The sequence below is a fragment of the Heterodontus francisci genome, chromosome 5, assembly GCF_036365525.1.
Source record: "Heterodontus francisci isolate sHetFra1 chromosome 5, sHetFra1.hap1, whole genome shotgun sequence".
NCBI classification, from domain to species: Eukaryota; Metazoa; Chordata; class Chondrichthyes; order Heterodontiformes; family Heterodontidae; genus Heterodontus; species Heterodontus francisci.
In genome coordinates this window covers 133,049,951-133,075,996 of record NC_090375.1, presented here as the reverse complement: position 1 = coordinate 133,075,996, position 26,046 = coordinate 133,049,951, and the positions used below count along the sequence as shown (strand labels likewise).

At 43.7% G+C, this 26,046-nt stretch overlaps 1 protein-coding gene across 16 annotated transcripts in view; it reads left to right on the top strand.

Annotated features, from left to right (window-relative positions):
* The window catches only part of LOC137370059 (lethal(3)malignant brain tumor-like protein 4), a 456,447-nt gene that overhangs the window by 241,050 nt on the left and 189,351 nt on the right, over positions 1-26,046 (top strand). For all 16 annotated transcript variants that reach the window (XM_068032126.1, XM_068032123.1, XM_068032124.1 and 13 more), the window contains one exon: positions 18,808-18,981. In XM_068032126.1, coding sequence (XP_067888227.1) covers positions 18,808-18,981 — 174 coding nt within the window. The remainder of the gene's footprint in view (positions 1-18,807; positions 18,982-26,046) is intronic.

The following is a 26,046-nucleotide window of genomic DNA, read 5'->3' as shown; positions in this document are numbered from 1 at the left end:
GCAATGTGAGCTAGATCTACTGAATGGCTTCCTGCATCTGTAAAAATCTTTGTGAATCTTAGATTAAGAGCAAAAGTGACTTATGCACTTGACTGTGAACTTAATAAATATCAACATTGAGAACCATGATCATTTCTTCCTGGCCAGCTGCAAAAATTGCAAAATCAGGAGAGCTTAAAAATATTCTGAGAACAGATTATTTTTTGTGTTTGAGGAACAGGAAGGCATTCGTGATGTCTTCAGGGAATGCGCAAATTTAGGCAGCATAACAGATGGCCTGCAAAAGGCATTCAGCATTTTCAAGTGTGGTAATAGTATAGCTAATTAATTAGAATTATTGCAACTCTGCTCTATCATCATACAATTATAAAAATGTGCTGTCTGTTACATCCTATCAAAGTTTATTGCGGTTAAACTAAGTGGTTTTCTTCAGATCTGATGTCATTTTCCTCTATGATCATTTAGTCTGTGAAAGAACTGGCAAACCTTTGGTGGATCTGAGTTGTAGAATGGATTAGGACATTTTTGTTGGGTTCCCTGATAGATCAGTGAATTTATCCACGTAACTGATCCATACAGACCAGCAAGGTGGGTTCAGTTACTTGATCGCAGCCAAGGTCAGGTGGGGATACTGCAATTGACTTCAGCATCCCTGCATTATAGAAGGGAAAATCAACCAAAGTACTCACTCCTATTTACTAACCAGCATCCCAGCTGAAATGTTGAATGCATTCTTCATTTAGTAGAGAACTGGGCTTACTTCCTGAGACTGAAAAGCCCACAAATTTCACAGTCTAGGCTGACATGATTAAAGTGATCATTTGGGAAAGATCCCAGAGGTAGCCTTTGGAACGGTACCTGAGGTGCCTAGTGTTAGCCAATTCTCTGTCCATAGAAACCACTGCAGAATTTCTCCGCTGCTGTTCTCTCCTATTTGTTTCTTTTCTTAGAGCACTGTAGGTGCTATGGCACGCTCCAGTGCAGTACTGAGGAAATGCTGCAGTTTCAGAGGTGCGGTCTTTCAGATGAGACATTAAACCGAGGTCCCATCTGCCCCTTCAGGTAGATGTAAAAGATCCCATGACACTATTTCAAAGAAGAACAGGGGAGATATCCCCAATGTCCTGGCCAATATTGATCCCTCAATCAACATCACAAATGCAAATTATCTGGTCATTATCACGTTGCTGTTTGTGGGATCTTGCTGTGCACAAATTGCCTGCTGCATTTTCCATATTGCAACAGTAACTACGCTTCAAAAGAACTTCATTAGCTGTAAAGCACTTTGGGATATCCGCTGGCCGTGAAAGGTGCTATACAAATGTAAGTCTTTCTTTATGGCTGAAATTTACTCTTTTGGGTCATGCTTAATGTGCTTACTGTGTCTGTGATGCTGATATGCCTGTGCTTGTCGATGAGAGTTTCGACCATTAAGTTAGCAGTCACAAGTGCAGTTGGTGAACTCACTGATAGACACGAACATGAAGATCTGTTTTTGCTTCCCATTGACAAAATGGACTGATCTTAGCAGGTTCTGAGTTTGAGAGACTGGACAGTTTATTACTATCTTAAAATTAACACGGCCAATTCAAACGCATATTTTACTTAACGAAGGATGGAAATTCTGCTATTTTGTGCCGTGTCTCACTCGATCAGTTACAGAGTCACAGTCGTTATTTTCAAATCTATTGAAAAACAATATAAGGACATAGATAGGCTGCAGAGCTGGGCTGAGAGATGGCAAATGGAGTTTAATGCGGAAAAGTGTGAGGTGATCCACTTTGGAAGGAGTAACAGGAATGCAGAGTACTGGGCTAATGGGAAGATTCTTGGTAGTGTAGATGAACAGAGAGATCTTGGTGTCCAGGTGCATAAATCCCTGAAAGTTGCTACCCAGGTTAATAGGGCTGTTCAGAAGGCATATGGTGTGTTAGCTTTTATTAGTAGGGGGATCGAGTTTCGGTGCCACGAGGTCATGCTGCAGCTGTACAAAACTCTGGTAAGGCCGCACCTGGAGTATTGCGTGCAGTTCTGGTCACCGCATTATAGGAAGGATGTGGAAGCTATGGAAAGGGTGCAGAGGAGATTTACTAGGATGTTGCCTGGTATGGAGGGAAGGTCTTATGAGGAAAGGCTGAGGGACTTGAGGTTGTTTTCGTTGGAGAGAAGGAGGAGGAGAGGTGACTTAATAGAGACATATAAGATAATCAGAGGGTTAGATAGGGTGGATAGTGAGAGTCTTTTTCCTCGGATGGTGAGGGCAAACACGAGGGGACATAGCTTTAAGTTGAGGGGTGAAAGATATAGGACAGATGTCAGAGGTAGTTTCTTTACTCAGAGAGTAGTAGGGGCGTGGAACGCCCTGCCTGCAACAGTAGTAGACTCGCCAACTTTAAGGGCATTTAAGTGGTCATTGGATAGACATATGGATGAAAATGGAATAGTGTAGGTCAGATGGTTTCACAGGTCGGTGCAACATCGAGGGCCGAAGGGCCTGTACTGCGCTGTAATGTTCTAATTCCAATTAATTTTCCTTAATTGAATGAAAATGAGATAGGAATATACAAGTAACATTGTCAGAATTTATTTTTGTTATGTCTTGGGCACGCTGGACTCTGTGCATCCCCGACAGCAGCTACAGAATTTACATTCTTGTGCAGCATTTGGTTGGGCTTCCATAGAAATCGTTTTTGATACACCTCTTATAATGTAGTGAGGAGTTAATGGCTTTGGGTGTGGGGGAGAAAATTGGCAAGAAAAACTAATTTTTTATTGTAAAGACTTGTGCTTGATTATAACCCAGGTTGACCAGATGAAAGCATCTGCCAGCAGGAAGTGAAATTAGTTTGGGAAGTCTCAACACAGTTCCTAGAAGATGTAGCCCATAAACTGTCAGTGCTTAATTGTCAGTTGTATTCAGAGAGCTGACAATCATATCAGCTGAGACAAACAGTACAAACATCACACTATTGGGTGAATGGTGTTCTTTGGAGGTTGGAGTTGAGGCATATTGTTGAGTCAGTGTAAAGGGAATTCTTTCTTTTGACTAACCTGGGAGCTTTACTAAGAAGAGAAGCAGGGAACTATTCCATTCTCATCTACTGATTTTGTGTTTCCATTAAACTGATGGCTAATTTTTCATTACAGGAAATCTCAGTTCCAGTACATTTTCTGATTTAGTGTGCAGACTTCCAATAGCTGTCACCTCCTCCTAAGTGCATCAAACTATTCATGCATATGTAGCACTTAGCCTGTATTGATGATAAAATGACAATGAAATGACAAATAATATTTCATAACTCCAGTATTCTGTTCAACCTACCCACTTGTCAACATTTACTCTATATAAGTGTATGTGTCTCCACTGCTTTGAGATTATGCTGCAGGATTTCCTGTATCTATCAGATAGTAGAAATCTTTAATAAGGATGGACATCTGCCACAGGGATTGATCATTGATCAATACATTGAGCCAATATCACAGGCTGATACTAGACTAGATTTGTCTGCCATGAAACTGCTCAATGATATTTTATATTTCAAATCATGGATACAGGACAAAGACTTTTTTTTAAAGTAATCACTTGGTGTATGTTCCCTGAATACTGTTTCATGTTCAATATGGCATAAGCAAGTGAGCTTTGTTCCTCTAATCCGATTTACAGTGGAAACTTGGAAGCCGATTTCAACAGATTTGAAAAGTCCCAGCCTACTGATGTCACTAATGGTAATTTTTAGGTTTATGCCTTATGTAACCGACTCATCATCTTCATTTTGTAAATGATGACGCCTGTTAATGAAGCCCCAAGGACCAATTTTAGGCGGGCCTTGGGCCTCCAGTTGGGGTCTGTAATGTCGGCATGCTCCTGGCTAAACAGATTGTAGGCAACTTCCACTCTAGTATATGCAATTTTTAACACATGTTTTCCCCAAACTCAGATAAGATAAAGAGGTTCAGTTTGTAGTGTCATGAACTAGTTGCGAATGGAACTTCATTTTTTAAAAATTGCTTTTGACATTATTGTTCCCAACATCCCTAAATGGCATTGCAGTAAAATTCACATACTTGATAATTTATTCTTGTTGTCAATTTGAGAAAGCCTTACTATTTTCCTGCTGCTTCTAGGACTTGCATCTGTTGTTATATGATGGTAGAATGAGAATAACTGTAAATCTATGACGGTTAATAATTGTATTGCTCTTGAAGTAGCATGAATAAATATTGTAAATTATATTGAGTCTGTAGAATGGTGTGTACCCATCTGACTGGCACAGGACACCTCACAAAAAGTTATTTCCAGGATATGACACTTATATAAGAATAAAATAATCATCGTAAGCTGAATGATGCTTACTAGAGCATCTTTTTATGACACTAATTGTCAGCTTTCAGTAGTTGTATTAATACATTTCTAATTATTCAGTGGTTCTGTTGAATATCATATACACATTGACAGCTCTTTCTCTCAAATTTAGAACATGTCATCTCCTGTATTATGTAACATGTTCTTGCCTGAATTACATGGAAATCTGTTGTAACTCATATTGGAAGGGTCAGGTTGGAATTTTGATTAGTTGTCTCAATTTTCAAGCATTGTTTTGATTTTTACAAGTTTGTCATATAACAGCAAATCTACATTGTATAATTTCAAATCACATCACGAGGTGTGTAAGACGTAACCTGGAAATCAGAACTTGTGAAAAATCAAATTCTTGGGTTTCAAAATTAATTTCCACTGGATGAGCAGAAATTTCCCCCATTAACAAGACATTGAGAAGACTGAAAGTGGCTGAAGAACGTGGCAAAGTCAGGAACGTGAAGGTCCTGCAAAGTTAACAGCAGGAGCTCATTAAAATTTTTTAGCTACCTTTCCTGCCCAGCAGCCAGCCAAATGGACAACCTTGGGGATGGCAGCCGGCAATCGAGAGTCGGGGGGAGGCCTGCAATTGTGAAGAGGAGAGGCCCACGATCGGGAGGGAAGAGGCTGAAGGCTTCCTTATGGGGATCAGGGGTGCACTCCTTCTCCTGTTGACCAACAAGCAGTGCTGAAAGAGACACTGAGCTTGTACAGCTGGCAGTTGCTCTTTCCCTTTCACTGCTGGGTCACCTGACCCTTGGGAAACCTGTACAGCAACAGTAAATTTTAAATCTGACTCTGACTTGCACTGTGGGAACCCAATTTAAATACATTAATGACGTGTTCTTCTTTCCACTATGGGACACCTGGATACCCCCATATCCACCAATGTAAAAAGTGCTGCGTAAGCGTGCATGATACTTGGAGGTCGCACTCCCCATATTGAATTCTATAAACCCCCTTTTCCCAACCCTAATGGGGTGGAGGGTTAATATCAAGACCATTGTCTTCAGCCTCTGCCACAAAACTCCATTCCCTGTTTGCAATCTTGGCGTCCTATCTGATTATGAGCTGAACTACCCACCCTACATCCTGTCCATTGCTAAGACCTCTTATTTCCACCTCCGTAACATCGTCTTTCACCATCGCTGCCTCAGCCTATCTGCTGCTGAAACCCTCATCCATACTTTTGTTACTTCATGACTTGATTATTCTAATGCTATCCTGTCCAATTTTCCATCTTCCACCTTCCATAACCTTGAGCTCATCAAAATCTCTGCTGTCCGAATCCTAACTCTCTCTAAGTCCCATTCATCCTTCACCACTGTGCTCACTAACCTATATTGGCTCCTGGTCCACCATTGTCTCAAATTTAAATTCTCATTCTTGTATTTTGATCCCACCATGGCATTGCACTTCTCTATCTGTGTAACCTCCTGCAGCCCAATGTGCCTCCGAGATCTCTGTGTTCCTCCAATTTTGATCTCTTGTGCATCAATGAATTCTTTCACTCCACCATTGGCAGCTGTGTCTTCAGCTGTCTAGGCTCAAATCTCTGAAATTCCCTCCCTTAAACCCTCTGTTGGTATTGCTTTCCTATTTTGTTTTGTTACTTTAACCAGAGACATCGGTTGCAACAACCACAGAATCAGGTCTTTAATGAGCTCATGTTACATGCTCTAACATGAATTCTCAGTCAAATCATATCACATGATTAGAGGATTCTTTATTATTTAGTTCACAATTCACTTTAAGAATCCAGGCACATCACGTACGTCACAATTCCAGCATCACTACAGCATACTTTGGTTTACTTAAAACTCTTATCCCAATTCTACCCTGAGTCTCTACGTTCCATGCATCCTATCAATAAATCACAATACATCAAAAGATACACAAAAGTGGCATCAGATTAACATGGAGCCAAGAAGATACACTTAGGGCTGGATTTTACATCAGGCGGACGGGAGCTGGCCACCGACATAAAGTACGGTGGCGAACCCGCTTCCACCTAGCCTGGGGATCCGTCCCATGTTTTGCAGGTTCTGAGGCGGGACTTCCTCAAGCGGGTGGAAGTCCCGCCTCTTTGATCTGCCAGCCAATCATCAGTTGTCAAGGCCCCCCTCCCCCGGCTCAATCCGGGGCAACAGCTCTCACTGGGCAGCCTTTCCCGGCTCCAAGAGGCCCACTTGCCATGGGTAAGATCCCTGTGGAGGTGGGGGAAGGCCCTTAAGTGACTGTTAATTGGCAACTTAAAAGCCTTGTTTGGCCTGGGGTGGGGAGCCCGTTTTCTGCCTCCCACCCCCCCCCCCCCCCACTGTCCTACGTAAAGTGGGGTGGAGGTGGGACTGGGTTGGGAAGGCCTCATGGAGTCGCCCACTCCATTTTACGCCATCCCCCTGCCACGATCTGACTCGCTGGGGTGGCGTACAATTCCGGCCTTAGTCTATCTCAATCTCTCCCAATCAACCAGTAACCATGGTTATATGTTCCACTTAAGATCATAAATCACTTTATTACTATAAACATGGTGATCACAACATCTGCAGACCCTCAAGATATGGATGAATGACCTTCACACATTCCTTTAGCTCCTCATCCTTGCTTTGGACTGCTTCACAAAGCATCCCTGTTCAGCAAAGCTGAAAGCTGTTTAACCCATTGGGCTAGATTGAATGGAATCCCCGGAGACAGGCTAGGAGAATTGTAATGGGGTCTGAGGCCCTGTCTCCTTCCCATCATATCTTGAAGACGGCCTTTCCGCCGAGGGGCCAATTGAGGCCTGTAAATGGCCAATTATTAGCCACTTAAGGGCTTCTTCCCACTGCTGCTTGAATTAAGTTAGAGGTGGTGGAGGGTGGTTGCCTCAGTAAATCAAGGCGACCTCCATGCAGGTTTTGGGGGGTTCCTCCTATGTCGGCAATCTGTGGCCCACGGCAGCAAAGGCTGCCCCTCCGTTAGCACACGCCACCCAGTTCCCACCTTTTCCCTCCCCAATCGCTGGGGATTTGCAGACTGGCTCCGGCGACCTCGCTTTGCCACCTTCTTGTGCCGGTCTCCAGTGCTCCCAGGCCTTCCTGCAGTACCGGCAGTGACCATTGCTTCTGGTGGCACTGCCAATGCTATTGCGCTGTTGGTCCTCTGATTGGCTGGCAGCTCTTGGAGGTGGGATCCCCGTCCTTGAAGGGACAGGGTCCTGGTGCCGGGCACTTATGTGCCTGAGTGCCATTGAATTGCACTGGGGTGGGGCTTTAAAAGGCCGAGGGGGGGCTCTCCTCACCTTTTCAGCTCAGCCCTGCCAGTGCGACTAAATCCATTGTGTGTTGATTCCACAAACAGCCCAAGACATTGAGGTACACGGGTAGCGTGAATCTATATTCCCACACCCTTCATCACTTCACCTCTCTCTTCTCCTTTAAAATGTTCCTTCAAACTTACCTCTTTGACCATCTCTTTCAGTCACCTGGCCTAATGTCTCCTTTTGTTCAGTGTCAATCTTTGTTTGATAAGTGTGAAGCTGTGAAGCTCTTTGGGATGTTTACTACATTAACAGTGCTATAGAAATGCAAATTGTTCTTGTTTTTGGATAAAATCACAGTAGATAGGAATGTTTCTGTTGCATTAGCTCCAGCGGATCAGGTCTCAATATCCTCTAGGCATCTCCTTCCACAATGTCCGTTCGTTTGTGAACAAGCCCTTGCCATCCACAAAGTTATTGTGGATGATTGCATCAACATCATGGCATTAACTGAAACCTGGCTGTGGGGTGATGACACCTTGCCACTTAATGAAGCCTCCCCACCTGGCTACGTCTTCCACCATTTGCCCTGCCCGGATTGCCATGGTAGCAGTGTAGTGTTTATCACCAGGTCACACCTTGGATTGACCCCTTACTCCTCTGGCAACTTCTCCTCCTTTGATCATCTCACATTGTTCCACCCTCTCACCTCTTTTTCAAAATCATTGTTCTCTTCTGCCTTCCCAAGTATGATAAAACTTTTCTCTGCGATATCTTCACTGCTTTCCTCCTTCAGCCTCTGCACCGAACAACTTGTCGTTCTTTGTGATTTCAACCTCCATCTCAACCCATCATGTTCTCTATTCTCTGAGTTCACTCTCCTCTTATCCTCCCCAAATCTCTTCCTCCTTCCCCAAGTCCAGATTCAAGGCCACCCCCTTGACCTTGCCATCTCACATGGTCTTACTAGTCCCATCATATCAAGTACAAGTAAAGCAATCTCTGATCATTTCCTTGTATCATATATAACCCACATCCCCCTTTCACGCCCAAACCCTACCTCCTCCGAGATACGTCCCTGAAAAAGTTATCTCCTAATTCACTGACAACTGCACTTTTAAAATCCCATCTGTCTTGCCTTTGGCCTCCATTCGCCACAACATTTCTGCAACTCATGAATTGCTCAACTGCATACTCACCTCCACCTTTGCCCTAGCCCCAATAAAACCATTACTCTTTTTCACCCTGGCTATTCCCCTGCTACGGCCCACATCTCTGCTCCCTTACAACCAACGGGCATAGACTTGAAAGGATATGGCGGGCAACTGGTTTAACCATCCGTCTCCAGATCTAGTTGGAACACATAAAACACTATCGGCTCCTGCTCCCCTCGGCTAAAATTGCTCACTACACCAGGAGCATTCTGGAATGCAAGATAACCTCTGGCTTCTTTTCTCTACTGCAAGCTGTTTTAGTAAACCCCTCTCCCTGTCCACGCTCACCTCCAAGAATAAGTGCGAGGAACTCATGGACTTCTTTGTCACTAAAATGGAGATCATTTGATCTGCTGCTTCCCTCCCTTCCAGTAGCCCACTGGGCCAAACTTCCTCTCATGCTCCCCCTCCCTGAACCCAAAACTCGCATCTTTCTCTAGTTTCTCTCCTACCTCCCCTCATTCCCTCTCTGATATCATGTTAACCATGAGACCCAGCTCCTGTTCACTTGATCCTATTGCCACTGAACTGCTGATCACTTAACTTCCCCTCTTGGTCCCCATGTTAGCCAGTATTGTTGATAATTCTCTCTTGTGTTGTCCTCTCTCCTTTAAATCTGCTATCGTCACCCCTCTCCTCAAAAAGCCAGCCCTTGACCCCACTGTCCTTGCAAACTACCTTCCCATCTGCAATCTGCTTTTCCTCTCCAAAGTCCTTGAATGTGTTGTCACCTCCCAAATCCGTTCCCATCTTTCCCAGAATTCAATGTTTGAATCCCTCCAATCAGGTTTCTGCCCCTGCTACAGTACTGAAACAGCTCTTTATCAAAGCCACAAATAACATTCTATGCGACTGTGGCAATGGTAAACTTTCCCTCCTCATCCTTCCTGACCTGTCTGCAGCCTTTGACACAGTTGACCACACCTTCCTCCTCCAGTGCCTCTCCACTGTTATCCAGCTGGGTGGGACTGCTTTCACCTGGTTCTGTTATTATCTGTAGAATCATAGCCAGAGAATTGCTTGTAATGGCTTCCTTCCAGTTCCTGCACTGTTACCTCTGGTGGCTCCTAATGATCTATTCTTGGCTCCTCCCTATTTCTCGTCGACATGCTGCCACTCAGTGACATCATCCAAAAACACAGCGTTAGTTTTCACATGTATGTTGATGTCACCCAGCTCTACCTCACCTCCACCACTGTTGCTAAATTATCGGATTGCTTATCCGACATCCAGTACTGAATGAGCAAAATTTTTCTCCAATTAAATATCGGGAAGATTGAAGCCACTGTTTTTGGTCCCTGCTCCAATTCCATTCCTTAGTTACAGATTCCATCCCTCTCCCTGGCAACAATCTGAGATTAAACCAGTCTGTTTCACAATGCTGGTGTCACATTTGACCCCAAGATGAGCTTCTGACCTCACAGTCGCACAATCACTAACATTGTCTATTTCTACCTCCATATCATTGCCCAACTTTGCCCGTCTCAGCTCATCTGCTGCTGAAACTCTGATTTTTGCCTTCGTTACCTCTCGACTTGACTATTCCAGTTCTTTTCCTGGCTGGTCTCCTATGTTCTACTGTATGTAAACTTGAGGCCATCCAAAACATTGCTGCTCATTTCTTAACTTGCAGCAAGTCCCATTCCCCTATCACACCTGTGCTTGCTGACCTACATTGACTACTGGATAAGCAACATCTTAATTTTAAAATCTTTATCCTTGTTTTCAAATTCCTATCCCTCCCTATCTCTGTAATCTCCCCCATCCCCACAACCCTCCAAGATATCTGCGCTCCTCTAATTCTGGCCTCTTAAGCATCCCCAATTTTAATCGCTGTTCCATTGCTGGCTGTGCCTTCAGTTGCCTCGGCCCAAAGCTCTGGAATGTCCTCCCTGCACCTCTCTTTCCCTCTACCTCTCTTTCCTCCTTTAAGACACTCCTTAGAATCTACCTCTTGGACCAAACTTTTGGTCTTCTGACCTAATATCTCCTTATGTGGCTCGGTGTCATATTTTGTTTTATCATTCTCTTGTGAAGTGCCTTGGGAAGTTTTATTACGTTAAAGGTGCTTCAGAAATGTAAGTTGTTGTTGTATTAACATTGGAAGAATTGCACAATGAAGTAAAACAGGTAAAAATGTTCACTCGTGGATTGAATACTGGTTTCTCCCTGAAAAACATCTTGAACTCCGCGGCAACTATTGCTATGCTTTCAGCCCATATGAAATGAATTTCATGATATAGTTTCATCTTTCAAGCTTCAATGAGCCTTTGCAACCTTCATTTCCTCTGAGCTACGCTGTTGTCACTCTATGCTTTGAAGGACAGGTCAAATTTTCATCTTAGTGATAATCATTAGAGTAAACCACGGAAGCTTTTATCCGTATAATTTAATCCTTGGACACAAGTAGCTGGAAGGGCATTGATCACATTTTCAAAAATGTATTTATGTCTCAGTTTAACAGCAGAATTTGATTACCTTTAAATAGGCCAACCATTAATATAAAATCTTATTAATGAAGTATTGTCCGGTACTATTATAAATTAAATTGTTGTTTTTGGAGCTCAAAAAGACAGATATGCTGATGTTTATTTAATCTACTGATGTGGCAAGTGCAAGCTGATTTCTTCCGAGGCAGACAGAGCCGCTTTATGGAAAAACAGATAGTCTCTGAAGTGAAGCCTCCAGCTACATTTTCTTGAATTTTATGATATATGCAATACTCCTTAAATCTGCTGTTGTAAATTTGAAGTAACTACTGCTGAAAGGAAAATTGTGGCCGGGAAATTCCTTGGAGCTGTTCTTGCTCTGTCAGTGTTAGTTCTCTGGAAGTGTCTTGTTTACTAGAATAGAAAAGTTAATGATGAAGAAGAATTTAGAACAGCCAAAGACATATTAAACATATGTAACACAGTGGAAGTTCATGAAATTCATTCATTTCACTGTATCTTTGGTATTTTTTTATTTTGAAGTAAACTATAAGGTTTCCAAAAGGCTAAGAAAATGGCTTCCTCGTGTGCTGTTTTCTGAAATTGTTCTGTAACGTTGAGGGCATGGGTGAGCATGTAGTAGTGCTTTGCAGAAAGTGGACTGCACGCAGTATATCTCAGTCAGACTCCTTGGTCAGACTAGGCCTCCACATGAATTGCTGGTGTGCCGTGCTTATGTAGCTATTTCTTGGGCTGGGCCACTGTCTAGGCTGGTATTTGCTGCAGATTGTGCCTGCCCCTTTGCCTCCAGACCTCCCAGCCTGCCCTTTCCTCATGTTTATTATGTCTCTTGACAAAATGACTCTGGCTCGCAGTTTACTTCCACAACTCCTGTGGCAATGCTTTTAAAGTTTTCATTTGTTTGGCTCGCTGACATCAGGTCTGACCTGGAGGTGAAGATTCATTTTCCAATCTCACTGTGAGCTGTGGAATGGTTCTTCCCTCATTTTTCATGAATTGTATTAATCCATTTTAGGAGTTTAGAACAACACACAACATTAGCAAATAGTTGAGTGCTTTTCACTGAAGTTTACTTTTTTGCTGAAAAGATAGGAATTTCAAACCTAAAGAGACAAATTACACTGACATACATTGAGCACTTGCACTTGATCACTTTCTGGTTATTAATTGCAAGTACAGTATAGGGGTCATTTTCTGACTTTGCACTTCCAGCAGGGAGCTTTGCCAACCAGAGATACATGTCAGATGTTTTGGTGTGCTTCACAAGAGTGGAAATAAATGGTGGGAAAATCACACAGAAAGCATGCCTGAATTTTCTATGTGCAGAGCTGACAGGCAAGGCTTCCTGCTACATGCAACAGGTGGAAAATTATTCCATTCATACCGATCGAATCGCGCATCTCTTGCACTTTCTTTTCTTTCCTTTCCCACATCATTATCTTTGGAGGCCCCTTTCTTTTCTTCATGAACACATTGTCCCTTGGCAACAGCATCCTCAATCATCTCAGCTCCAGGACATCACTGCAGGAGTTCCTCAGGGTAGTGACCGAGGCCCAACCATCTTCGGCTGCTTCAACAATGACCTTCCTTCAATCATAAGGTCAGAAGTGGGGATGCTTGCTGATGATTGCACAATGTTCACCATTTGCGACTTCTCATACTGAAGCACTCCTTGTAGAAATGCAGCTAGACCTGGACAATATCCAGGCTTGGGCTGATAAGTGGCAAGTAATATTCACGCCATACAAGTGCCAGGCAATGACCATCTCCAACAAGAGAGAATCTATCCATCTCCCCTTGACATTCAATGGCATTACCATCATTGAATCCCCCACTATCAACATCCTAGGGGCTACCATTGACCAGAAACTGAACTGGAGTAGCCATATAAATACCGTGGCTACAAGAGCAGGTCAGAGGCTAGGAATCCTGCAGTGGGTAACTTGCCTTCTGACTCCCCAAAGCCTGTCCACCATCTACAAGGCACAAGTCAGGAGTGTGATGGAATACTCTCCACTTGCCTGGATGGGTGCAGCTCCAACAACACTCAAGAAGCTCGACACCATCCAGGACAAAGCAGCCCGCTTGATTGGCACCCCATCTACAAACAGTCACTCCCTCCACCACCGACGCACAGTGGCAGCTGAGTGTACCATCTACAAGATGCACTGCAGCAATGCACCAAGGCTCCTTAGACAGCACCTTCCAAACCTGTAACCTGTACCACCTAGAAGGACAAGGGCAGCAGATGCATGGGAACACCACCACCTGCAAGTTCTCCTCCAAACCACACATCATCCTGACTTGGAACTAGATCGCCATTCCTTCACTGTCGCTGGGTCAAAATCCTGGAACTCCCTTCCTAACAGCACTGTGGGCGTACCTACCCCATATGGACTGCAGCGGTTCAAGAAGGCAGCTCACCACCACCTTCTCAAGGGCAGTTTGGGACAGGTAATAAATGCAGGCCTAGCCAGCGACGCCCACATCCCATGAATGAATAATAAAAAATATAGTGATATTTGGCCCTAAACAAATTCTGCCCCCTTGCCACCCATTCTGTAGACTGTTCACAATCTTGACATCCTGTTCAACCCAAACTAAGCTTCGAAGCCGATATCCTCTTTATCACCCATTTCCTCTATATCCACCTTTAAAACATTGCCTGTCTCCATTCTCAGTCATGTACCATAAACTGTTGAAACCCTCATCCATGTCTATGTCACTTGAGTATTTAATGCAGTCCTGGCTGGTCTCGCACCTAATCACTTTCCTTAAACATTTGCTCAACCTAAACTTTGCTGTCCATATCCTATCCCCCATCAACTCCTGCTCATTCATCACCCTATCCTTGCTAACCTACACTGGCTGCTGGTTCCCCAGTGCCTCAAATTTAAAACTTTCACCCTCATGAGGAAGAAAATTTTGACGCAGCGAATGGTTAGGATCTGGAATGCACTGCCTGAGAGTGTGATGGAGACATATTCATCATGGCTTTCAGAAGAGAATTGGATTATTATCTGAAGAGAAATAAAATGCAGGGCTGTGGGGAAAAGGTGGGGGAGTGGGACTAGTTGAGTTGCTCTTGCAGAGAGCCGGCACAGAGATGATAGACTGAATGGCCTTCTGTAGTATAACCATTCTCTGCTTCTATGTTTATCTCCCTTTGTACCCTTCCTCTTTCTTTGTATTTTCTGTGTATACTTTGTTCCTCTAACTCTGGCCCCTTGCACCATCCCCTTCCTTCATTTCCACCATTGCTTGCTGTGCCTTTACCAACCATGGCCCTGTGTTCCAGAATTCCCTTCCAAGTCTACACTTACCCCTCCTTTAAGATCCTCCATAAAAACCACCTCTTTGACCAAGCTTTTGACCATCTACCCTAGTATCTCCTTATGTGGTTCGGTGTTAAAGTTTGCTTTACAACGTTTCTATGAAGTGCCTTAGGATGTTTGATTACATTACATTAAAGGTGCTACATAAATATAAGATGTTGTTGTTATGCTTCTGTCAACCACTCTGTTTCCTTCTAAATTAAGGGCACTATCCTGAGTGGCGTGAAAAAGGGCTGTGTTCACGCACCCACACTTTTTGGGATTTTCTTCTCCCTGCTGCTTTCACATGCGTTCAAGTCCTCTGAAGAAGGAATTTTCCACCACACAAGATCAGGGGGCAGGTTGTTCAACCTTGCCCGTCTAAGAGCGAAGTCCAAAGTACGGAAAGTCCTCATCAGGGAACTCCTCTTTGCTGACGATGCTGCTTTAACAGCTCACACTGAAGAGTGCCTGCAGAGTCTCATCGACAGGTTTGCGGCTGCCTGCAACGAATTTGGCCTAACCATCAGCCTCAAGAAAACGAACATCATGGGGCAGGACGTCAGAAATGCTCCATCCATCAATATTGGTGACCACGCTCTGGAAGTGGTTCAAGAGTTCACCTACCTAGGCTCAACTATCACCAGTAACCTGTCTCTAGATGCAGAAATCAACAAGCGCATGGGAAAGGCTTCCAATGCTATGTCCAGACTGGCCAAGAGAGTGTGGGAAAATGGCGCACTGACACGGAACACAAAAGTCCGAGTGTATCAGGCCTGTGTCCTCAGTACCTTGCTCTGTGGCAGCAAGGCCTGGACAACGTATGTCAGCCAAGAGCGACGTCTCAATTCATTCCATCTTCGCTGTCTCCGGAGAATACTTGGCATCAGGTGGCAGGACCGTATCTCCAACACAGAAGTCCTCGAGGCGGCCAACATCCCCAGCTTGTACACACTACTGAGTCAGTGGCGCTTGAGATGGCTTGGCCATGTGAGCCGCATGGAAGATGGCAGGTTCCCCAAAGACACATTGTACAGTGAGCTCGTCACTGGTATCAGACCCACCGGCCGTCCATGTCTCCGCTTTAAAGACGTCTGCAAACACGACATGAAATCCTGTGACATTGATCACAAGTCGTGGGAGTCAGTTGCCAGCGTCCGCCAGAGCTGGCGAGCAGCCATAAAGACAGGGCTAAAGTGTGGCGAGTCGAAGAGACTTAGTAGTTGGCAGAAAAAAAGACAGAGGCGCAAGGGGAGAGCCAACTGTGCAACAGCCCCGACAAACAAATTTCTCTGCATCACCTGTGGAAGAGCCTGTCACACTAGAATTGGCCTTTATAGCCACTCCAGGCACTGCTTCACAAACCACTGACCACCTCCAGGCGCTTATCCATTGTCTCTCGAGATAAGGAGGCCAAAGAGATATAAGATGATATAATATCCGAACCAGAAGTACGAAGATTCCAAGAGAAGATCTTACTGCCCAGGAAATTGGCCCAGTTGAGTTTATAGCAGATGAGATCCTTCTCGGAGCAGATAATGCTAATAATTTATTTTTGCTACAGAGCAGAAAACTTGGACGACTGCTAAATTTTGCAGCTGATACTATCAATTGTTTCCTCATTTATTTTTCCCTCTTTAACATCAATCTCTCTGTGCAGCAGCAGAAAACATGTCCAACAAAGTTTTACAGCTATCACAAATGGGAATCAGAATTGTGTTTATATATAATAGAGTCATAGAGTTATACTGCACAGAAACAGGCCCTTCGGCCCATCGTGTCCGATAAAATCAAATAGTTTCCATTTTCACTTACATAAGGTAAAGTTACAATGCGTGTTAATTATAAAATTGGCTCATTGATCGTACTCTTGCCTCTGATTTAAAAGTTTGTGGGTTTGAGTCTTACTCCAGGACTTGAATACATAATCTAGGCTGATATTTCAGTGCAGTTCTGTATTGTCAGAAGTGCCATCTTTTAGTTGAGACATTAAACCACCTACTATTGAGATGGCTATAAAATATACCTTTGTGCTTTCTTTATTAGGAAGTGTGCTTTTGAGATAAGTAGGCAGAAGTTGTTTTCAGGGGTATAGGGCTGTGGGTTAAGTAGTAGGCCAGGAGATGCAGATGGTGAAGGAGACAAGAAACTGTTCAGAAATGATTTTGCAAATGATCAAAAACTCAAGGGATCACAAGGCCTCATGGTTGCAGGATTGAGGAGAGGTCATGGGTAGAGCTGGAGGAATTGATGTCCACTGTGAAGTTGACTGAAAGGGAGATAATTTTGAGATGATGAGTCAAAAGGAATTTAGGTGAATATTAGGTAATAACCACACTTGAAAAGGGCAAGTTTCATAAAAGCCTTCAGCAGAGTTCACTGTTGGTTGCTTTTAAGTTTGTTGCTGAATGTAATTGAAAGGAAAATATAACGAGAAGAATGGATGCTAAGATTTGCTCACACAAGCACTCGTATAAGATAGATGAGCATCAAGTTCATCTATTCGGTCGTAGAGAAAACTATTATCTTTTGGTATGGACTTAGACTTACCGATTTCAATTATCTCCGCATCAGTCTTGGCTTGATTTGCCGATCTATGGTTCAGAATACATTCAATTGATCATTTTCTTGATTGATGGATAAGTTATTTTTCATTCTATGGATTTTGTTGCAAGAGGCCTGTTCATGTGCACCATGCTGTGGGAATTGTATTTAGTTTTTGAAAGGATGGAAGATGAAATAGCTGATGCGTGATGTTTGTTTAAAGTTGGAAAGCCAGGTGGTGAATGATAGAACATAAGAGTGTACTCTTCATTCAGTTAACAGTTTTTATTTACAAAGTTACACATTACATATCGCACACCTCCAACAAAAAAAACCTCTTACTGTCTGCTCCTGTATATTGGTCCCCAATTAATACCCACCACCTGAACACAGTTAATGCTCAATTGATATCCAATTAACAATGGTTAATTGTACTCTATAGCCCTCTGGACTCAACATCGAGTTCACCAACTTCAGACCATGACTGCCATTTTGTTTGTTATTTACCATGTGCCAGTCTTTTACTTGTTTTTCATATTGTTGCTTTAGGACAGAGCTGTTCATTATTCTGCCATTAACAATCTCTCTGGACAAATGCTTTGTCTTTTACTTTGGCTATTACTACTCCCTTTGCCTTTTGTTCCATGATAGCTTTGTCATTTAATCTCTCCCGCCCACCCCTTATCATGGATCTCCCCTTTTATTCTTCTTCTCCACCTCCCCCCCACCTTTCACTTGCTCAAAACCTATTACATTTCTAACCTTTGCCAGTTCTGATGAAAGGTTACAGACCTGAAATGTTAACTCTTTCTCTCTGTACAAATACTGCCAGACCTACTGGCCGGAATTTTATGCTGCGCGGACAGGAGCCGGACTCCGACGTAAATGTCGGTGCCGATCCTGCTCTCGCCCAGCCTGGGGATCCATCCTGTATTTTATGGATCCCCAGGCTTTAATTGGCCCGAGGCAGGACTTCCCCCCCCATTTGAGGAAGGAGGTCCCGCCTCAGTGAGCTGCCGGCCAATCAGCGGGCCGGCAGCTTAGTCTCAGCAGCGCCACCGGGAGCGGTGGCCTTTGCTGGGACTGTGGCCCAGCCAACTGAGGAGGACGCAATAGAACCGGGACAGAAGGTAAGTTCGGGCAGCCTCACCAGGGGATTCGGTTGTGCCCTGGCGGGGCTAGGGTGATAGTTTGGGAGGAGGGGAGCGTGTTGGATCCTGAGGTTGGGCTGGGAGGCTGGGAAGGCCCGGTCCCCACCCCCCAGGGTGCGGAAAGGCTGGCAGCTATAGCTGGGTGGCCTTTCACGTCCCTGGCACACCCGCTTGCCATGGGTAATATACCGTTAAGGGTCTTTATTGGCCTTGGGCGGGCGGGCCGTTTGTCCCCCCCGCCGCCACCCCCCCCCCCCCCCCCCCCCCCACCACCGGACCTCCGTAAACTTGGTTGGAGGCGGAATCGGGGCGGTTAGGCCTCCCGGAGCCTGCCACTCAATTTTACGCCGCCCCCATGCCACCATCCGACCTGCTGGGGTGGCGTAAAATTCCAGCCACTGTGTATTTTCAGCACTTTGTGTTTTTATTTCAGATTTCCAGCATCCACAGTATTTTGTGTTTATTTTAGTGTTGGGGGTTGTCAGGTTATCAAGTTTCATGAAAATAACACAGTATTCTCTGTTCTCTTGTGAATTTAGTGCTTTTGGCTGCCCCTATTCAGAGCTCAACCTGAAAAAAGAGTCAACAATTCAGGACAGATTGGGAGGAGAGAAACAGATGACCATGGTGCCAATTCCGCTTGTTTCAAGAACAAAACGTCTTTATAGTAATCATTCAAGTGGGAAACCAGAGGACTGTATTAATGAAACAAGGTAAGTGCCTTTTTCCAAGATGTTCCGAACAAATAGAAAGCTGTTCTGGCCTTCATATTTTAGTGTAAATGTTTGTGCAAAGGCGCAATAGCTCATCTAAAGTGGCATACATGACAAAAACAGCATTACTGGTATTTTCTAAATTGTATCTTTGTAAGAGGCAGTGGTATTAAATATTTTTTTTATGATCATTCTTATTGACGTATTTGTGTGTTTTTATTCAATGGGGGTAATACATTTGTAAATTTAGATACTGTAGTGAATGCTTTTGAAAGCTACTTACATAAATCAGAAACAAGTACAGTTGTGCCATACTGACAGAAGGGGATTCTTAGCAATGTTCGAGCTTGTTTCTGTTTTTTTCAAATTCATTCACAGGATGTAGGTATTGCTGGCAAGGACAGCTTTTATTGCCCAGCCCAAGTTGCCCTTGAGAAGGTGGTGGTAATCCACCTTCTTCAAACATTCCAGTCTGTGTGGTGAAGGTGCTCTTTCAGCGCTGTTGACTTGCATCACTTTCTGTGATGGTGGATTCCAAACTATTTACATATTTAACAGTTTACTAGTACTGTAGCAGTTAAAGCAATATCACAACATCCCCATTTCCTTAAATGGCAATTTCACAAATTATAAGCTATGTACATAATGAAATAAGATAATTGTGAACAGTATTTACACATGTATTGACTCTCAGTCATCAATCAAGTATCTCTGAAAGGTACAGGTGGTCTGCTGACTCGACCTGATCTTGTAACAGTGAAACTTTGCTGAAATCTGAAATTGCCAATTCTTTTCTTTTGACTCATAGGTTTGGACTGACAATTGTCTTGTGCTTGAGTGTGATATGTGTCAGTTTTCTGTACTTCATTTTTAGGACTTGCATGTGTACCCATTCTTGATGCTACAGGAGTGTTAGGTATGATGTTGTTGGATAACTCTCTCAGCTGACATCTATTCCTTCTCAATGTTGCTCCATTCGGGGTGGTTATCTCATTTGACCGTGGCTCACTACAGATCCTTGACGCTTCCGCAGGGAACCATGTCTTCTCTTGCAGGTGGATCACTCTGACCTTTGGTCCAATCTATAGAGGAGTTAATTCTGCAGCTTCATGCTTGTTATGTGTGACTTTCATTTTTTCTTGTCTTGCCAATAATTTATCTTGGAATAACCATGATCTGGTCAAGTGATGGCTCAGAAGAGTTGTCCTTACTTGCCTTCCGAACATGATCTCTGCTATGGATGGTAATCCCTGTATTGCTCGAAGGTGCAACATTGCTATTTGAATATCCTGATTGGTTTCTCTACATTTTAATATTAGTGATTTTATTGTCCGCACCATCCTTTCTGCCAGACCGTTTGACCTTGCATAATGTGGAGATGACATGACATGATTTACAGCCCACTTTGCGCACATGTCTTGAAATGGCTTACCGATATACTGCGGACCGTTATCTGACACTATCTGCTCTGGGGAACCAAAAAGACTAAAAATTATATTTGCTACCGATCTGTTTGATGTATTAGCGAATGATAGGAAATTTGAAGAAGTAGTCGGTAATCAATAGAAAATCGTCACCTTTAACCGTAAAAAGGGCAGTGCCTATTCTCAAACATGGAAGTGACGGAACTTCCTGAGGATGAAGTGATCCTCTGTGTTGCCTTGGTTGATGCCCTTGAAATGCATTGCACATCCTCCCTGCTCACTGTATGTCATTGTTGATTCCTGGCCAATAAACTGTCTCACGTGCAAGTCGTCTAGACTTTTCAATGCCCATGTGGCCCTGAAGTAATTGCATAAGGATATCTTGACAGAGCGCTTTTGGAATCAACGCTTGTCTTCCTTTTAAAAATAACGCCACTGGATATTCCTAATTTGTCACGCTGTGACCAAAAGGTTCTGAAGTCTGTGGGAACCTCTTGCATTGTATCAGGCCATCCACTGATGATTAGCTGTCATAATGCCTTTAGGGCAGGATCTCTGGAAGTCTGTTCTTGGAGTTGTTTGTGTTTTTTATGTCCAAATCGCATTAGGTCAATATTGCACACATATTCCAGTTCCACATCTATTTCATCTACTTGCACATCTAGCAGAATATCTTCTCACTTCTTCGGATTGGACAGCCTGCTCAATGTGTCAGACACAACCATGAGGTTTCCAGGTTTATATTGAACCTTGCAATCGTACATCAATTAATAGCCTTTGTAGTCGAGGTGGGGCACTAGTGAGTGGCTGCCAAATCATTGCCAACTGCTTATCATCAGTCCTGACAACAAAGCGTTTGCCATATAGATATGTATGAAATCTAGTGATGCCGAATATTAATGTGAATGTTTCACACTCTGTGTTTGAATAGTTCGCCTGAGTGGGTGACAAACGTTTGGAACCAAATGCAATTGGTCTAGCTTCCTCCAATAGACATGCTTCGAGACCTTTTTGTGAAGCATCTACCTCAAGTGTAGTTTCTTTCCTTGGGTTTTAATATTGCAAACATGCTTCTGCCGAAATTGACTCTTTTAGTGAATCAAATACATGCTGATGATCTTCGTGCCACAGGAATGGCGTATCTTTCTTGAGAAGTTCACGCAGTGATGATACTTTCTCAGAGAAAACACAACCACTTCGCTCATGTTTGGCACTCATCAGCAAAATCAACTACTCAGGCCAATACCAACAAATGGATGCCATGTATGTGAGCTATTTCACTTGTCGATGCTTTCTTGAGCACGTCTTTCCAGTTTCGTGATTCCATAGCTGTCATACATAGTTGCAACACCTCATCGTGTTTTGTTGCCGCTTTGATGTCAGGTAGTATTAGCGACTTTGCCGCCACATTTAGGCTTATGCAGTTAAGATGTTTGGCAACCTTTTCCTCACGACTAGTAGGACTGACTGTCAGCAACGGATGTTGCAAAAGATCGTCCACTGGATTGAGCTTGCCTGGCTGATACTCAACATGGAACTCGTACTCTTGTAGTTTGAGTATCCAACGCTCTATCTGAGTGGGTGATTTGCGATGTGGATTGTTGAAATTTAATTAATAAGTTGAACAAGCTCACTAATGGTCTATGATAGGTTATTACTTCAAACTTGCTTCCATATAAGTAGAGATGAAAGTGTAAGATACCCAATGTGATTGAGAGTGTTTCTCTCTCTGTTTGGGAAAAACATTGCTCCATGTGTGTTAGCTATCTGCTTGCCATCGCAATGATTGATGAGTTATCTATCCTGTCTTTCTGCATGAGAACTGCACCTAAGCCCACCAGGCTTAAATCCACAACTAGCTGGGTGGTTTTCTCAGGATCGAAATAGACATTTATGCAACTTGCTGACAACCGTCGTTTGATCTGGTGTATAGTCTGTTTGTGTGACTATAGTTCACTCCCATTTGGTGGTCTCTTTTGTCAGATCACGTAGGGGGACAGATAACGTAGCGAGGTCAGGAATGAAGGGACTACAGGACGTGATGAGTCCTAGCAGACTCTGGACTTCCTACACATTTGTAGGATCCACAGCATTTGCAATGGCTTCAGCTTTCTATGGATCAAGTGATACTCCTTCACCGCTGAACACAGGTGGAGGTGATGGCATAGTGGTAATATCACTGGACTAGTAATGCAGAGGCCCTGGGGACATAGGTTCAAATCCCACCAAGGCAGCTGGTGGAATTTAAATTTAATTAATAAGTTCAATTAATTAATAATTTCAACAAAACTGGAATTGAAAGGTAGTCTCAGCTGGCATTTATTGCCCATCCCTAATTGCCCTTGAGAAGGCGGTGATGAACTGCCTTCTTGAACCGCTGCAGTCCATGTGGTGTAGGTACACCCACAGTGCTGTTAGGGAGGGAGTTCCTGGATTTTGACCCAGCGACAGTGAAAGAATAGCAATATAGTTCCAAGTCAGGATCGTGTATTGCTTGAAGGGGTACTTGCAGGGGTTGGCATTCCCATGCATTTGCTCCCCTTGTCCTTCTAGGTGGTAGAGGTTTGGAAGGTGCTGTTGAAGGAGTTTTGGTGAGTTGCTGCAGTACATCTTGTAGATGGTATACGCTGTTGCCACTGTGCGTCGGTGGTGGAGGGAGTGAATGTTTAAGGGGGTGGATGGGACGCCAGTCAAGTGGGCTGCTTTGTCCTGGATGGTGTTGAGCTTCTTGAGTGTTGGAGCTGCGTCATCTATTACACTCCTGACGTGCCATGTAGATGGTGGACAGGTTTTGGGGAGTCATGAGGTGAGTTACCCACCGTAGAGTTCCCAGTCTCTGACCTGCTCTTGTAGCCACAGCATTTATGTGGCTGCTCCAATTCAGTTTCTAATCAATGGTAACCCCCAGGATGATCATGGTGGGGGATTCAGTGGTGATAATGCTGTTGAACGTTTAGGGGTGATGGTTAGGTTCAGTCTTGTTGGAGATGGTCATTGCTTGGCATTTGTGTGGCGCGAATGTAACTTGTGTCATGAAAGTGCTTCCATTATCAGTATTTTTTGAGGACTTGTGTTTAAAAGATTGTGAAAATTGGTTCATTTGAAAAAGTGAGGAGATGCCTGGATTTGTTTTTTTTTTAAAGGTTACTGGAAGGACACTTCCGGAATTTAAGAAGAAAACACACTGGAGGAGACAATGAAGGGCTAAATAAACATGAGGAGCCTTGCTGGCTATTGAGGTTGTTTATAGAGAAGTCACGTATCTCGGTTTATGGATGTTAGGAGTTTTGGCTTTCTGATTTGGCTTGGACTGTTTTAATGCTCAGTTGGTGTGTATCCTGCTAAGAGAGAAGCCACCCAATTCATCCTTTTCCACCTGTTTTTGGAAAATCTTCTGAGAATCCAGTGTGATAGCTGAAACCACTCATGCAGTAATTCTCCCAAAAAGCCTGCAAGTCTACTCTTCGTCTCCTGAACAGAACTGCTCCAGAAAGATCCCAGTGACAGCCGTCTACGTGTACCTGGAAGCCAGACCAAAGGCCATCTGGAACATTCCATAACTTATCCTTTTCCTTCAATAATTTGGCCAAAGTGTTTTTTTTTAAGTTGATCGCTGCTGAGCCAGTTTTTGCATTTTTCTTCATTTTTTTCTTAAACCAGTGTGTGTGTGTGTGCATGTGTTAGGTTATTTTAGAAGGGTAGATATTTATACTTTCATATTTCAAACTGTGTTAATAAACTTTGCATCTTTATTGAGTTTTGTTTTATAATAAATCAACAATTTTGTTGCTTATCAAAGGAACCTGATTTGCGGATATTTATTCTGAAGCTAATATAGATAAAGTATGTAATTGGCCATATCGGTAACTGGGTAAAGCATTTAAATACATGTTGTGACCAGTGGAGAAGTGGAACTAGAGAAAGATAGAGCATTCCTCCAACCTTGATTGTAACACTTGCCACTTATCAGCCCAAGTCTGAATGTTGTCCAGGTCTTGCTGCATATGGACACAGACTGCTTCAGTATCTGAGGCATCGTGAATGATGCTGAACACTGCGCAGTCATCAGCGAGCATTCCCACTTCTGATCTTATGATGGAGGGAAGGTCATTGATGAAGCCACTGAAGATGGTTGGGCCTAGGACACTACTCTGAGGAACTCCTGCAGTGATGTCCTGGAGCTGAGATGATTGACCTCCAACAACCACAACCATCTTCCTTTGCACTAGGCATGACTCCAACCAGTGGAGAGTTTTCCCCCTGATTCCCATTGACTCCAGTTTTGCTAGGGCTCCTTGATGCCACACTCGGTCAAATGCTGCCTTGATGTCAAGGGCAGTCACTCTCACCTCACCTCTTGAGTTCAGCTCTTTTGCACATGTTTGGACCAAGACTGCAATGAGGTCAGGAGCTGAGTGGCCCTGGTGGAATCCAAACTGTTGATGACACCTTCCATCACTTTGCTGCTGATTGAGAGTAGACTGTTAGGGCAGTAATTGGCCGGGTTGGATTTGTCCTGCCTTTGTGTACAGGACATACCTGGGCAATTTTCCACATTGTCGGGTAGATGCCAGTATTGTAGCTGTACTGGAACAGCTTGGCTAGGGGTGCGGCAATTTCTGGAGCACAGATCTTCAGTACTATTGTAGGAATGCTGTCAGGGCCCAAACCCTTTGCGGTATCTGGTGCCTTCAGCCATTTCTTGAAATCATGTGGATTGAATGAAATTGGCTGAAGACTGGCATCTGTGATGCTGAGGACCTCAGGAGGACACCGAGTTGGATCATCCACTCAGCACTTCTGGCTGAAGATTGTTGCAAAGGCTTCAACCTTGTCTTTTGCACTGATGTGCTGGGTTCCCCCATCTTTGAGGATGGGGATATTTGTGGAGCCTCTTCCTGCTGTTCATTGTTGAATTGTCCACTACCATTCACGACTGGATGTGGCAGGACTGCAGAGCTTAGATCTGATCCACTGGTTGTGGGATTGCTTAGCTCTGTCTATCGCATGCTGCTTCCGCTATTTGGCATGCATGGAGTCCTGGGTTGTAGCTTAAACAGGTTGACACCTCATTTTTAGGTATGCCTGGTGCTGCTCCTGGCATGCCCTCCTGCATTGAACCAGGGTTGCTCCCCCAGCTTGATGGTAATGATAGAGTGTTGAATATGTCGGGCCATGAGGTTACAGATTGTGGTTGAATGCAATTCTACTTCTGCTAATGTTACTGTACCCACTAACTATAATGGAGCTTTAATTCAACTCGAGAAGATTTGTATTTACTGAGCATCTGTAATTTTAAAAGAAATATTAAAATGGAGTTTGACTATGTTTATACTCTGGGTTGAGAAATTGTGCTGAATAGCATTATGCAGAAGTGAAATTAACTATATTTGTCTGAATAAGTAAAACATTAGCTAATGATAAATAAGTGACAGCAAGTGCGTCATTATTTCAAAGTCCATAATTGGGCGAATGTATTATATGTTCATGCCAATGCCAGTTCCTGACCTGAATTTCCTCTCCACAAATCCATGTAAACTGACGTAGCAAGACACGAAATTTAAGGATCCCTCCTTTAACTGAAGAAATGACTATCTACCAATATAGTTTGAAAATAAGGTAAATACTAGTCCATCTCCTG